Below are 16,273 nucleotides of genomic sequence, written 5' to 3'. Positions count from 1 at the left end.
TCTCTCTCTGTCCATCTCTCCTGCTCTCTCTCTCTCTGTCCATCTCTCCTGCCCTCTCTCTCTCTGTCCATCTCTCCTGCCCTCTCTCTCTCTGTTCATCTCTCCTGCTCTCTCTCTCTGTCCATCTCTCCTGCTCTCTCTCTCTGTCCATCTCTCCTGCTCTCTCTCTCTCTGTCCATCTCTCCTGCCCTCTCTCTCTCTCTGTTCATCTCTCCTGCCCTCTCTCTCTCTGTCCATCTCTCCTGCCCTCTCTCTCTCTGTCCATCTCTCCTGCTCTCTCTCTCTGTCCATCTCTCCTGCTCTCTCTCTGTCCATCTCTCCTGCTCTCTCTCTCTCTCTGTCCATCTCTCCTGCTCTCTCTCTCTCTCTGTCCATCTCTCCTGCTCTCTCTCTCTCTCTGTCCATCTCTCCTGCTCTCTCTCTCTCTCTCTCTGTCCATCTCTCCTGCTCTCTCTCTCTCTCTCTCTGTCCATCTCTCCTGCTCTCTCTCTCTCTCTGTCCATCTCTCCTGCTCTCTCTCTCTGTCCATCTCTCCTGCTCTCTCTCTCTCTGTCCATCTCTCCTGCTCTCTCTCTCTCTCTGTCCATCTCTCCTGCTCTCTCTCTCTCTGTCCATCTCTCCTGCTCTCTCTCTCTCTCTGTCCATCTCTCCTGCTCTCTCTCTCTCTGTCCATCTCTCCTGCTCTCTCTCTCTCTCTCTCTGTCCATCTCTCCTGCTCTCTCTCTCTCTGTCCATCTCTCCTGCTCTCTCTCTCTCTCTGTCCATCTCTCCTGCTCTCTCTCTCTCTCTGTCCATCTCTCCTGCTCTCTCTCTCTCTCTGTCCATCTCTCCTGCTCTCTCTCTCTCTGTCCATCTCTCCTGCTCTCTCTCTCTCTCTGTCCATCTCTCCTGCTCTCTCTCTCTCTCTGTCCATCTCTCCTGCTCTCTCTCTCTCTGTCCATCTCTCCTGCTCTCTCTCTCTCTGTCCATCTCTCCTGCTCTCTCTCTCTGTCCATCTCTCCTGTCTCTCTCTCTCTGTCCATCTCTCCTGCTCTCTCTCTCTCTGTCCATCTCTCCTGCTCTCTCTCTCTCTCTGTCCATCTCTCCTGCTCTCTCTCTCTCTGTCCATCTCTCCTGCCCTCTCTCTCTCTGTTCATCTCTCCTGCCCTCTCTCTCTCTGTCCATCTCTCCTGCTCTCTCTCTCTCTCTGTCCATCTCTCCTGCTCTCTCTCTCTCTCTGTCCATCTCTCCTGCTCTCTCTCTCTCTCTGTCCATCTCTCCTGCTCTCTCTCTGTCCATCTCTCCTGCCCTCTCTCTCTCTCTGTCCATCTCTCCTGCTCTCTCTCTCTCTCTCTGTCCATCTCTCCTGCTCTCTCTCTCTCTCTGTCCATCTCTCCTGCTCTCTCTCTCTCTGTCCATCTCTCCTGCTCTCTCTGTTTCAATGTGATTTGATTTCAGTCTCTCCAAGGGACAGCCTCAATCCCTCACCAAGTCAGTCATCCTTTTTCTGTCTATCACACACACACACACACACACACACACACACACACACACACACACACACACACACACACACACACACACACAACCCCCCACTAGGGCAGTGATATTTTCCAATATCATATTTTTCTACAACATTATTGGTCATGCCCTCTCCACACCCCCAGCCCACACCCTCGCTCCACCCCCAGCCCACACCCTCGCTCCACCCCCAGCCCACACCCTCTCCACACCTCCAGCCCACACCCTCTCCACACCCCCAGCCCACACCCTCTCCACACCCCCAGCCCACACCCTCTCTACAACAATAGAAATACTGAATTCCAGTAAATGTAATTATCCTGTCTCATTTCTCTTCCACTCCTCTTTAGGTCATACCTCGTATAACTCCATTTAGATGTAATGTTTTTAGCCAATTTAAGCTCAGAAAGGTTACATGGTGGGTGGATCCCAAATGGCAGCCTGTTCCCTGCACCAACAGTATATCACTACATAATGAATAGGCTGCAGTTTGGTACACATCCATGCTGGGTGGATCCCAAATGGCAGCCTGTTCCCTGCACCAACAGTAAATCACTACATAGTGAATAGGCTGCCGTTTGGTACACATCCATGCTGAGTGGATTTATCTGACAGGTCTTCTATTTGAATGGGATAAGGCTAGCTGGCTTTCCCCTGTGTCATTCAGAATGGCTTGCTGTGTGTGTGTGTGTGTGTGTGTGTGTGTGTGTGTGTGTGTGTGTGTGTGTGTGTCTGCGTGGGTCTGTGTAACTCAGAATGTCTGTGCCAGTGTGGTAGAGGAGAGACCATAGCAACCTGCCATTACCACAACTAAGAGTAAATAACCACCACATGTTTCTATTCTCCAGCCAAGGTTGCAGCTGAACAAGAGGGAGAGAGAGAGAGAGAGAGAGAGGCAGACCCATGTGGAAAGCTTTATATAGGTTAGTCCCATGTGGAAAGCTTTATATGGGTTAGTCCCATGTGGAAAGCTTTATATGGGTTAGTCCCATGTGGAAAGCTTTATATGGGTTAGTCCCATGTGGAAAGCTTTATATGGGTTAGCACCATGTGGAAAGCTTTCTATGGGTTAGCACCATGTGGAAAGCTTTCTATGGGTTAGCACCATGTGGAAAGCTTTATATGGGTTAGTCCCATGCGGAAAGCTTTATATGGGTTAGCACCATGTGGAAAGCTTTATATGGGTTAGTCCCATGTGGAAAGCTTTATATGGGTTAGCACCATGTGGAAAGCTTTATATGGGTTAGTCCCATGTGGAAAGCTTTATATGGGTTAGCACCATGTGGAAAGCTTTATATGGGTTAGTCCCATGTGGAAAGCTTTATATGGGTTAGTCCCATGTGGAAAGCTTTATATGGGTTAGCACCATGTGGAAAGCTTTATATGGGTTAGTCCCATGTGGAAAGCTTTATATGGGTTAGTCCCATGTGGAAAGCTTTATATGGGTTAGCACCATGTGGAAAGCTTTATATGGGTTAGCACCATGTGGAAAGCTTTATATGGGTTAGCACCATGTGGAAAGCTTTATATGGGTTAGTCCCATGCGGAAAGCTTTATATGGGTTAGTCCCATGCGGAAAGCTTTATATGGGTTAGCACCATGTGGAAAGCTTTATATGGGTTAGCACCATGTGGAAAGCTTTATATGGGTTAGTCCCATGCGGAAAGCTTTATATGGGTTAGTCCCATGCGGAAAGCGGATTTACAGTAGTTTGCGTCCTAGAGCTGAAACAAACCTCTCGGCCTTGATAGGCAGCAGTGAATGGAGCCAAACTGTGAGTTATGTGATTGGACACACAGCTAGCAGAGTAGACTATACATGTGATTAGTGTCAATCAGACCAAATGGAAACCAAGGTTAAACTGTAGAACAAGTTCTAAAAGAGACACCTGTGTTCAAACCCTATTCGAAATCTTTCAAATAGTTTCAGCGTTTGCTCTAGCCTGCTTGGAGTGTCCAGTCAGCAGAGTCTGGCCTGTTTGGCGTGTCCAGTGTCCAGTGTCCAGTCAGCAGAGTCTGGACCGTTTGGCGTGTCCAGTCAGCAGAGTCTGGACTGTTTGGAGTGTCCAGTCAGCAGAGTCTGGACTGTTTGGCGTGTCCAGTGTCCAGTCAGCAGAGTCTGGACTGTTTGGCGTGTCCAGCGTCCAGTCAGCAGAGTCTGGACTGTTTGGCGTGTCCAGTGTCCAGTCAGCAGAGTCTGGACTGTTTGGTGTGTCCAGTGTCCAGTCAGCAGAGTCTGGACTGTTTGGCGTGTCCAGTGTCCAGTCAGCAGAGTCTGGACTGTTTGGTGTGTCCAGTGTCCAGTCAGCAGAGTCTGGACTGTTTGGCGTGTCCAGTGTCCAGTCAGCAGAGTCTGGACTGTTTGGCGTGTCCAGTCAGCAGAGTCTGGACTGTTTGGCGTGTCCAGTCAGCAGAGTCTGGACTGTTTGGCGTGTCCAGTCAGCAGAGTCTGGACTGTTTGGCGTGTCCAGTCAGCAGAGTCTGGACTGTTTGGCGTGTCCAGTCAGCAGAGTCTGGACTGTTTGGCGTGTCCAGTCAGCTGGGTCTGGACTGTTTGGCGTGTCCAGTCAGCAGAGTCTGGACTGTTTGGCGTGTCCAGTCAGCAGAGTCTGGACTGTTTGGCGTGTCCAGTCAGCAGAGTCTGGACTGTTTGGCGTGTCCAGTCAGCTGGGTCTGGACTGTTTGGCGTGTCCAGTCAGCAGAGTCTGGACTGTTTGGCGTGTCCAGTCAGCAGAGTCTGGACTGTTTGGCGTGTCCAGTCAGCAGAGTCTGGACTGTTTGGCGTGTCCAGTCAGCAGAGTCTGGACTGTTTGGCGTGTCCAGTCAGCAGAGTCTGGACTGTTTGGGACTTTCTATTGACACCATTGTAGATAGATAGATTGGTAGGTAGGTACTTTAACTCCCTAGCTCTAAACCCTGGTAGGCAGAGACAAGCCAGGTGCCCTGCCACAGAGTACTGTAAGAAGCTCAAAGTGCCTGTGAATTCTGCCCCGCTCCCGAGCCCTGCAGCTTGTCACCCGGGAGAAACCAAAACTTCATTTTGGCTCTTCGCTGCCTGCTCATTAATTTTTCACTTCTATATTTCTCTTCTTCCATCAAGCGTTTTAGGTACTTAGCTAAAAAAGAGCTATATAAAAAACAAAACATGTATTAATTCTCCGTCTCTCCTGATCTCTACTAGATATATAGACCCTCAAATTGAGGTTGGTTACAGGACCAAAAAATGCTTCCTTTTCAACAAACTGTTAGTGTTTCTTCATAAACAGGTCTGGGTTTGAGGTATTTCACTACATTTCTCAGACCCCCTTCTCTTGCTTTCTAATATCCTCTGTAAGCCTCAATGTTGTCTGGCCTGCATATGAACGGTACCGACTTCTGTCTCTTATGTCTTTGGCTGTCTTCGTGCAAAGCTGGCACTGCTCACATATTTCTAGAAATATGAGCAGTTTAAAAAAGGACTGACATAGCAAGAAATACCTCAGTTGAGCACACCCACACATACAAATGGTTTACGCTGGAGTAGTTAGGCTAATGGAAGGAAGGGCTAGAAAGAGACAGGAAGAAACCAAAAAGGGGAGGGTCTCGTTTTCGAGAGGTCCAGTTTACTGTAACATGGTTTCCTGTATGCCTCTGACGCCGTGCCTGTTTTTCCATTCTCTTTCTCCATCCCTCTCTCTCTCTCTGTCGTTCTTCTCTCCTCTCTCACCCTCGCGGATATGACATGAGTCTAGCGTATTCTCTTACTGCACCTCCCACCCTGACTACAGAGACGAAGAGAGACAGGGACTGAGAAAGAATGAGGGAGAGGGAGAGAAACTGAAAGAGAAAGGCTGAAAGAAAGAGATGGACGGAGCTCTAGCAATACAAACATTCTCCGAGTACTGACTCATATCTAGCATGCCCTTGTCCTCCCTGCCTCTAATCTAAACACACCAGGGCCAGGGTTCCGGTCTGGAAGCAGGCTTTCCACTGTGCTTAGAGGGCACTTTCGGTACTGCAGTTTGCCTGAAACAGACAATCCCATAGAGAAGTCAAATGTAACAAAATATAGCTGCAAGCAGTAATGAACAGGGTTTATTGTCTGACACCGTGACAAAGGTACAGCGCGGCCATTTTTGAATGCAGCAACAATTTTTTCTCAAAACCGTGAAAGAATGATGTAATGAGTCCAAATGTAGTGGTCAGTGGACAAACTAACGATGAGTTGAAGAAATCTGTCTGAAAATAAGTTGTCACCTGTTCAGAGCCACAGGATAACGTGTGGCGAGACAGCATCTGCCCCAGTGCTATTCAATCTGGTGTGGCGACAACACTTTCAAAGCAGCAGCACCAAATGTGTTTACCAGACACATTCAATATTCACAGAAAACTTTGAAAAATGTTTGACATCCTGTCAAATACCAGCTAATATCAGGAAGTCCCAACATTCTGTCAAACACCAGATATTACCAGGAAGTTCCAACATCCTGTCAAACACCAGATAATACCAGGAAGTTCCAACATCCTGTCAAACACCAGATAATACCAGAAAGTCCCAAAATTCTGTCAAACACCAGGAAGTCCCAACATCCTGTCAAACACCAGGAAATCCCAACATCCTGTCAAACACCAGATAATACCAGGAAGTTCCAACATCCTGTCAAACACCAGATAGTATCAGGAAGTCCCTACATCCTGTCAAACACCAGATAGTATCAGGAAGTCCCAACATCCTGTCAAACACCAGATAGTATCAGGAAGTCCCTACATCCTGTCAAACACCAGATAGTATCAGGAAGTCCCAACATCCTGTCAAACACCAGATAGTATCAGGAAGTCCCAACATCCTGTCAAACACCAGATAGTATCAGGAAGTCCCTACATCCTGTCAAACACCAGATAGTATCAGGAAGTCCCAACATCCTGTCAAACACCAGATAGTATCAGGAAGTCCCAACATCCTGTCAAACACCAGATAGTATCAGGAAGTCCCAACATCCTGTCAAACACCAGATAGTATCAGGAAGTCCCAACATCCTGTCAAACACCAGATAGTATCAGGAAGTCACAACATCCTGTCACAATACAGAGACTCTACTTCCTGTAGCATCAGCTCATGTTTCTCACCATCCCCCAACAACAAACACAGACCGAATGTAACTAATGTGTACTGAGATAGGACACACACACACACACACACACACACAGTAGCTAATGCGCTCAGAGATTGAAAGATGCATGTAAACAGAACCGAGGAAGCCTCTCTCATTCCTCACAGACCTCTGCCACTCCAATACACACGACAAAAGACAAACACACACACACACACGACAAACACAGCCAGACAGGGAACCTCCCTTTTCCATTTCATTCAGAATATCAGGCAGGTAGCAGTGTATGTGTGTCTGTGAGTCTCCAAGCGTGCGCGCACACACACACACACACACACACACACACACACACACACACACACACACACACACACACACACACACACACACACACACACACACACACACACACACACACACACACACACAACAAGGAAAGAGAGTCTACCAGCTAATGCACTTGTCCACAGCAGAGCACTCAAGGAACAAAAATCCTCTTCTCTCATTAAATTTTAATTCCTTCCAAGCGTGTGTGTGTGTGTGTTCAACATAATGTATCCTCTATATGAGCTCCAATGAGAAGCTCTGATCTGACTCAGGGACTCAGTCAGCTAGGCTAATGTTACACACAGGGACTCAGTCAGCTAGGCTAATGTTACACACAGGGACTCAGTCAGCTAGGCTAATGTTACACACAGGGCCTCAGTCAGCTAGGCTAATGTTACACACAGGGCCTCAGTCAGCTAGGCTAATGTTACACACAGGGCCTCAGTCAGCTAGGCTAATGTTACACACAGGGCCTCAGTCAGCTAGGCTAATGTTACACACAGGGACTCAGTCAGCTAGGCTAATGTTACACACAGGGACTCAGTCAGCTAGGCTAATGTTACACACAGGGCCTCAGTCAGCTAGGCTAATGTTACACACAGGGACTCAGTCAGCTAGCCTCTTACATCTAGCACTAACCTTTGATGATCTTCATCAGATGACACGCCTAGGACATTATGTTATACAATACATGCATGTTTTGTTCAATCAAGTTCATATTTATATAAAAAACCAGCTTTTTACATTAGCATGTGACGTTCAGAACTAGCATTCCCACCGAACACTTCCGGTGAATTTACTAAATTACTCACGATAAACGTTCACAAAAAACATACATTATTTTAAGAATTATAGATACAGAACTCCTTTATGCACTCGCTATGTCCGATTTTAAAATAGCTTTTCGGTGAAAGCACATTTTGCAATATTCTGAGTAGATAGCTCGCCATCACGGGCTAGCTATTTTGACACCCACCAAGTTTGACCCTCACCAAACTCCGATTTACTATTAGAAAAGTTTGATTACCTTTCCTGTTCTTCGTCAGAATGCACTCCCAGGACTTCTACTTCAATAACAAATGTTGGTTTGGTTCAAAATAATCCATAGTTATATCCAAATAGCGGCGTTTTGTTCGTGCGTTCAAGACACTATCCAAGGGTGACGAAGGGTTACGCGCCCGATGCGTTTCGTGACAAAAAAATTAGAAATATTCCATTACCGTACTTCGAAGCATGTCAACCGCTGTTTAAAATCAATTTTTATGCTATTTTTCTCGTAAAAAAGCGATAATATTCCGACCGGGAGTCGTTGTTTACGTTCAAAGACGAAAGAATAAAAACATGGGGTCGCCTCGTGCACGCGCCTCAGTCTCATAGTACTCTGACCGACCACTATCCAAACGCGCTAATGTTTTTCAGCCAGGGCCTGCAAAGCCACGATTCAGCTTTTTGCCGCCTTCTGAGAGCCTATGGGAGCCGTAGGAAGTGTCACGTAACAGCAGAGATCCCTTGTTTTGGATAGAGATGATCAAGAAGGCCAAGAAATGGTCAGACAGGGTACTTCCTGTACAGAATCTTCTATGGTTTTGGCCTGCCAAATGAGTTCTGTTATACTCACAGACACCATTCAAACAGTTTTATAAACTTTGGAGTGTTTTCTATCCAAAGCTAATAATTATATGCATATTCTAGTTTCTGGGCAGGAGTAATAATCAGATTGAATCGGGTACGTTTTTTATCCGGCCGTGAAAATACTGCCCCCTATCCATAACAGGCTAGACTAATGTTACACACAGGGCCTCAGTCAGCTAGGCTAATGTTACACACAGGGACTCAGTCAGCTAGGCTAATGTTACACACAGGGCCTCAGTCAGCTAGGCTAATGTTACACACAGGGCCTCAGTCAGCTAGGCTAATGTTACACACAGGGACTCAGTCAGCTAGGCTAATGTTACACACAGGGCCTCAGTCAGCTAGGCTAATGTTACACACAGGGCCTCAGTCAGCTAGGCTAATGTTACACACAGGGCCTCAGTCAGCTAGGCTAATGTTACACACAGGGACTCAGTCAGCTAGGCTAATGTTACACACAGGGCCTCAGTCAGCTAGGCTAATGTTACACACAGGGCCTCAGTCAGCTAGGCTAATGTTACACACAGGGACTCAGTAAGCTAGGCTAATGTTACACACAGGGACTCAGTCAGCTAGGCTAATGTTACACACAGGGACTCAGTCAGCTAGGCTAATGTTACACACAGGGCCTCAGTCAGCTAGGCTAATGTTACACACAGGGACTCAGTAAGCTAGGCTAATGTTTCACACAGGGCCTCTTTAGAATCAGGAGGGGGCACTACTGTAATAATATGAAGAAGTGGGAAACTGTTTGGCCTGTTCCTTGACACACACACTTCTGCTGGAAGGTTATCCGTACGAGACCAAAGGGAACACACACACCTGATAGACAAGATGATTCTATCCCCCTGACAGTATCTAATTAATGAATTTAATCACACACACACACACACACACACACACACACACACACACACACACACACACACACACACACACACACACACACACACACACACACACACACAGCAAGCCAGGAACAATGAACACACTCCAATTGGCCTACCAGAAAGTGCCAACATCCTGTCAAACACCAGATAATGCCAACAGATCCACAGAAGATGCCATTTCCCCCGCTGTTCACACGGCCGTAACACATCTGGACAAGAGAAACACGGATGTGAGAATGCTGTTCATTGACTACAGTTCAGCATTCAACACTATTGTTCCCTCCAAGGTCATCACTAAGCTCAGAGCCCTGGGTCTGGACACCATCCTCTGCAACTGGATCCTGGACTTCCTGATGGGCAGACCACAGGCTGTGAGGATTGGCAACAACACCTCCTCCACACTGACTCTTAACACAGGGCCCCCCCAGGGGAGTGTCCTCAGTCCTCTGCTGTACTCCCTTAAAGCCCCCCCAGGGGAGTGTCCTCAGTCCTCTGCTGTACTCCCTTAAAGCCCCACAAAGGGGAGTGTCCACAGTCCTCTGCAGTACTCCCTTAGGGCCCCCCCAGGGGAGTGTCCTCAGTCCTCTGCTGTACTCCCTGTTCACCCACAACTGCATGGCTTTGTACGACACCGACCGCATGGCTTTGTACGACACCGACTGCATCACCAAGTTTTCTGACGACACCACGGTTGTAGGCCTGATAACCAACAATGACGAGTCAGCCTATAGGGAGGAGGTAAGTGAGCTGGCATTGTGGTGTGTCAGGACAACAACCTCTCCCTCAACGTCAGCAAAACATTGGAGCTGATTGATGGCTTCAGGAAGCAGAGGAGGGAACATGCCCCGGTCCACATCAACGGTACTGCAGTAGAGAGAGTCAGCAGTTTTAAGTTCCTCGGTGTCCACATCACAGAGGACTTGACACGGACCAACAACACCACTCGTCAAGAGGGAGCAACAGCGTCTCTACTTCCTAAGGCGGCTGGCTCCTCTGCAAATACTAACACCGCACCGTCGAGAGCTCCCTGACCGGTTGCATCAAACTGGACACATGCACTCACTCACCCACCCACACATACTCACCCACCCACCCACACATACTCACCCACCCACCCACACATACTCACCCACCCACCCACACATACTCACCCACCCACCCACACAGACACATCCACCCACCCACACAGACACATCCACCCACACAGACACATCCACCCACACAGACACATCCACCCACACAGACACATCCACTGTGTACAACATAACTCAGTCCTACTATTGAATGGCAGCCCCAGGCATCACACCCACCACTAGCAGACTCTTTTATGATTGCTAAATACTGCACAATTTATTCCCACTTTCCCCAAAACACCTGTAAATATTGGACTATAAATTGTTCCTTCCTGTTTTATACTGATGCTAAAATGTTTATTCTATTCTACTGAGACATTTACTTGATGTTGGTATCTTTTATTATGTCTTATTGTCCAGAAGAAACCTGTAGTCAGGTGGGTGCTGTATACTGTATCTATCCACTAAATACAACTAACACATCTCCAACACACACCAGGACATTCCATCTATCTTCTGTAGTTAGTCTACTGTAGTTAGTCAACTGTAGTCAGTCTACTGTAGCCGATACGGTCCTCCCCTGTCTGCTGTAGTCAGTCTACTGTAGTTAGTCTACTGTAGTCAGACTACTGTAGTCAGACTACTGTAACCGACTCGTTCCTCCCTCTATCTGCTGTAGTTAGTAAACTGTAGTTAGTCTACTGTAGTCAGTCTACTGTAGCTGACACGTTCCTCCCCTCTGTCTGCTGTAGTTAGTCTACTGTAGTCAGTCTACTGTAGCCAACACGTTCCTCCCCTCTATCTGCTGTAGTTAGTCTACTGTAGTTAGTCTACTGTAGTCAGTCTACTGTCGCTGACACATTCCTCCCCTCTATCTGCTGTAGTTAGTCTACTGTAGTCAGTCTACTGTAGCCAACACGTTCCTCCCCTCTATCTGCTGTAGTTAGTCTACTGTAGCTGACACATTCCTCCCCTCTATCTGCTGTAGTTAGTCTACTGTAGTTAGTCTACTGTAGTCAGACTACTGTAGCCAACACGTTCCTCCCCTCTATCTGCTGTAGTTAGTCTACTGTAGCTGACACATTCCTCCCCTCTATCTGCTGTAGTTAGTCTACTGTAGTCAGTCTACTGTAGCCAACACGTTCCTCCCCTCTATCTGCTGTAGTTAGTCTACTGTAGTCAGTCTACTGTAGCTGACACATTCCTCCCCTCTATCTGCTGTAGTTAGCCTGCTGTAGTTAGCCTGCTGTAGTTAAGTAGTTAGTCTACTGTAGCCAACACATTCCTCCCCTCTATCTGCTGTAGTTAGCCTGCTGTAGTTAGCCTGCTGTAGTTAAGTAGTTAGTCTACTGTAGTCAGTCTACTGTTGCCGACACATTCCTTCCACGTCTGCTGTAGTCAGTCTGCTGTAGCAGACACATCTTCCCTTCTGTCTGCTGTAGTCAGTCTATTGTAGTTTGTCTACTGTAGTCAGTCTACTGTAGCTGACACGGTCCTCCCCTCTATCTGCTGTAGTTAGTCTACTGTAGTCCGTCTGCTGTAGTCAGTCTGCTGTAGCCAACACGTTCCTCCCCTCTATCTGCTGTAGTTAGCCTGCTGTAGTCAGTCTGCTGTAGTCAGTCTGCTGTAGTCAGTCTCAACTGATAGATAGCTAGATCAACTCCTAGTGATGAGAATGTAATCTCTATGGCCCCGTCCTATTACACACACACACTCCGCGTCACACACACACACACACTCCGCGTCACACACACACACACACTCCGCGTCACACACACACACCGCGCGTCTCACACTTCCAAAGGAGCAGGACTATAACATCTGTAGTTTGCTGCGGAGGCCTAGAGTTGGATGATGTCTACAGAGAGACATCCCAGCTAGCTAGGCCTCTCCATTCTGACTCTAATGGAGTCTGCGGAGGCCTAGAGATGGATGATGTCTACAGAGAGACATCCCAGCTAGCTAGGCCTCTCCATTCTGACTCTAATAGAGGCTGAGGAGGCCTAGAGATGGATGATGTCTACAGAGAGACATCCCAGCTAGCTAGGCCTCTCCATTCTGACTCTAATGGAGGCTGCGGAGGCCTAGAGATGGATGATGTCTACAGAGAGACATCCCAGCTAGCTAGGCCTCTCCATTCTGACTCTAATAGAGGCTGAGGAGGCCTAGAGATGGATGATGTCTACAGAGAGACATCCCAGCTAGCTAGGCCTCTCCATTCTGACTCTAATGGAGTCTGCGGAGGCCTAGAGATGGATGATGTCTACAGAGAGACATCCCAGCTAGCTAGGCCTCTCCATTCTGACTCTAATAGAGGCTGAGGAGGCCTAGAGATGGATGATGTCTACAGAGAGACATCCCAGCTAGCTAGGCCTCTCCATTCTGACTCTAATGGAGGCTGCGGAGGCCTAGAGATGGATGATGTCTACAGAGAGACATCCCAGCTAGCTAGGCCTCTCCATTCTGACTCTAATAGAGGCTGAGGAGGCCTAGAGATGGATGATGTCTACAGAGAGACATCCCAGCTAGCTAGGCCTCTCCATTCTGACTCTAATGGAGTCTGCGGAGGCCTAGAGATGGATGATGTCTACAGAGAGACATCCCAGCTAGCTAGGCCTCTCCATTCTGACTCTAATAGAGGCTGAGGAGGCCTAGAGATGGATGATGTCTACAGAGAGACATCCCAGCTAGCTAGGCCTCTCCATTCTGACTCTAATGGAGGCTGCGGAGGCCTAGAGATGGATGATGTCTACAGAGAGACATCCCAGCTAGCTAGGCCTCTCCATTCTGACTCTAATGGAGGCTGCGGAGGCCTAGAGATGGATGATGTCTACAGAGAGACATCCCAGCTAGCTAGGCATCTCCATTCTGACTCTAATGGAGGCTGCGGAGGCCTAGAGATGGATGATGTCTACAGAGAGACATCCCAGCTAGCTAGGCCTCTCCATTCTGACTCTAATGGAGGCTGCGGAGGCCTAGAGATGGATGATGTCTACAGAGAGACATCCCAGCTAGCTAGGCCTCTCCATTCTGACTCTAATAGAGGCTGAGGAGGCCTAGAGATGGATGATGTCTACAGAGAGACATCCCAGCTAGCTAGGCCTCTCCATTCTGACTCTAATGGAGGCTGAGGAGGCCTAGAGATGGATGATGTCTACAGAGAGACATCCCAGCTAGCTAGGCCTCTCCATTCTGACTCTAATGGAGGCTGAGGAGGCCTAGAGATGGATGATGTCTACAGAGAGACATCCCAGCTAGCTAGGCCTCTCCATTCTGACTCTAATGGAGGCTGAGGAGGCCTAGAGATGGATGATGTCTACAGAGAGACATCCCAGCTAGCTAGGCCTCTCCATTCTGACTCTAATCCACTCAGATGTAGATGAGAGTCAGTAAGATTCTCTCTCTTTCACACAGTTGATTAGACACAGTCATAGAAACACACCAAGACGATACAATACCACTGAACAGCAGACACGGCATGGGACACACACACCATTACTCACTGAAACACACTGCACACACACACACACACCCAGCAGTACTAACCTGGGTTGAGAGGGCGGTTGAGAGGCTGGTGGGAGGCTGGGTGAACAGTGCAGAGCGGGAGGCTGACCGCAGGCCATGTGCTCTCCTGACAGGCTGGTCCTGATGGGGGGAGAGGAGAGAATAACAGTCAGGACTGTGACAGAACCAGTCGTCAGAACAGTGACAGAACCAACCGTCAGAACAGTGACAGAACCCGTTAGAACAGTGACAGAACCGTCAGAATAGTGACAGAACAGTCAGAACAGTGACAGAACCGTCAGAATCAACCGTCAGAACAGTGACAGAACCAACCGTCAGAACAGTGACAGAACCGTCAGAATAGTGACAGAACCGTCAGAACCAACCGTCAGAATAGTGACAGAACCAACCGTCAAAACAGTGACAGAACCAACCGTCAAAACAGTGACAGAACCAACCGTCAAAACAGTGACAGAACCAACCGTCAAAACAGTGACAGAACCAACCGTCAAAACAGTGACAGAACCCATCAGAACAGTGAAAGAACCCGTCAGAACAGTGTGTCTGTCCCACCCGGGATGAAGAGGACTAAGTAAGTGAAACCAAAACCATAAGAGCTTCCCAACTACCCACCTCCTGTCAGCCCAGGTTAGTGGTGGCGCTTAGGGCCGTGATGGTCATGGAATTTTGTTGACGGTAATTAGCTAGCCAAATGACCGCGGTCACCTTAATAACTGTTCGAATAGCAAGTGTTTATTTTTTTAAATGTAGGCATATTTTCTCCTCTGCTCCTGACTGCATGTGCTGCCATAGAAACAGAATGAATAGAACAGTGGTCCCCATTCAAGTCAGTGATGGCATAAAACCATTGGTTACGTGGTTATACGGTCATTGTGGCAGCCCTAGGCGTACTATGTATCAAAATGCCTCCGACAAATATTTACATCCTTCTCAAGATAAACATGTTCGATGCAGATATCAAAGCCCACAACATTAAACTGACACATTCAGAGAACTACACTTGATGTTAAACTGATTCCCACACAGGAAGTGTGCGTCACGGTGTCAGACATAAGCGGTGGTAGGCTGTTCTACTCTACATATGAGAGGAGAGCTGAAGTACATAAGAGCTTTATATACTGTAAAGCAGTCATTTGAATGAGCAGACAACACCATTTTAAAACCACTTCCCATTTTAAAACCAACTATGAGGTCATGGGTAAAAGTTGTGTGTTTAAATATATCAACAGAGCAACTCCCTCTGTAGAGCAGGGACTAGGGAAGGATCGAGGCGATGAACACACACACACACACACACCTGTCACTCAGTGATGAGAGTGTCTGAGCCTGCATCAATCCAGGACAGGATTAGTAATCTATCTATCTACCTACCTACTGATCTATCTACCTATACATATACGGATCTATCTACCTACTGATCTATCTATCCACTGATCTATCTATCCACTGATCTATCTACCTACATATCTACTGATCTATCTACCTACATATCTACTGATCTACTGACCTATCCATCCATCTATCTATCTACTGACCTATCCATCCATCTATCTATCTACGGATCTATCTACCTACTGATCTATCTATCCACTGATCTATCTATCCACTGATCTATCTACCTACATATCTATCTATCTACTGACCTATCCATCCATCTATCTATCTATCTACTGACCTATCCATCCATCTATCTATCTATCTACTGACCTATCCATCCATCTAGCTATCTACTGACCTATCCATCCATCTAGCTATCTACTGACCTATCCATCCATCTAGCTATCTACTGACCTATCCATCCATCTAGCTATCTACTGACCTATCTATCCATCTAGCTATCTACTGACCTATCCATCCATCCATCCATCCATCCATCCATCCATCCATCCATCTAGCTACTGACCTATCCATCCATCTATCTATCTAGCTACTGACCTATCCATCCATCTATCTATATCTAGCTACTGACCTATCCATCCATCTATCTATCTAGCTACTGACCTATCCATCCATCTATCTAGCTATCTACTGACCTATCTATCCATCTAGCTATCTACTGACCTATCTATCCATCTAGCTATCTACTGACCTATCTATCCATCCATCCATCCATCCATCCACTGACCCATCCATCCATCCATCCATCCATCCATCCATCTAGCTACTGACCTATCCATCCATCTATCTATCTAGCTACTGACCTATCCATCCATCTATCTATCTAGCTACTGACCTAT

General features: G+C 47.5%; 1 protein-coding gene across 2 annotated transcripts in view; it reads right to left on the bottom strand.

The window, feature by feature from the left end:
• mcu (mitochondrial calcium uniporter) overlaps positions 1-16,273 on the bottom strand; it is a 183,732-nt gene that overhangs the window by 70,918 nt on the left and 96,541 nt on the right. Inside the window, exons 2-3 of one of the 2 annotated variants that reach the window (XM_045702319.1) lie at positions 14,058-14,156; positions 9,555-9,647 (exon numbers count right to left, since the gene is read on the bottom strand). In XM_045702319.1, the coding sequence (XP_045558275.1) occupies positions 9,555-9,647; positions 14,058-14,156 (192 nt within the window). The remainder of the gene's footprint in view (positions 1-9,554; positions 9,648-14,057; positions 14,157-16,273) is intronic. The other variant, XM_045702320.1, reaches the window with a different exon arrangement.

This window comes from Salmo salar, chromosome ssa19 (assembly GCF_905237065.1).
Source record: "Salmo salar chromosome ssa19, Ssal_v3.1, whole genome shotgun sequence".
Lineage (NCBI taxonomy): Eukaryota > Metazoa > Chordata > Actinopteri > Salmoniformes > Salmonidae > Salmo > Salmo salar.
Note: the sequence above shows the minus strand (reverse complement) of the source record. Positions and strands in the feature narration are given on the sequence as shown.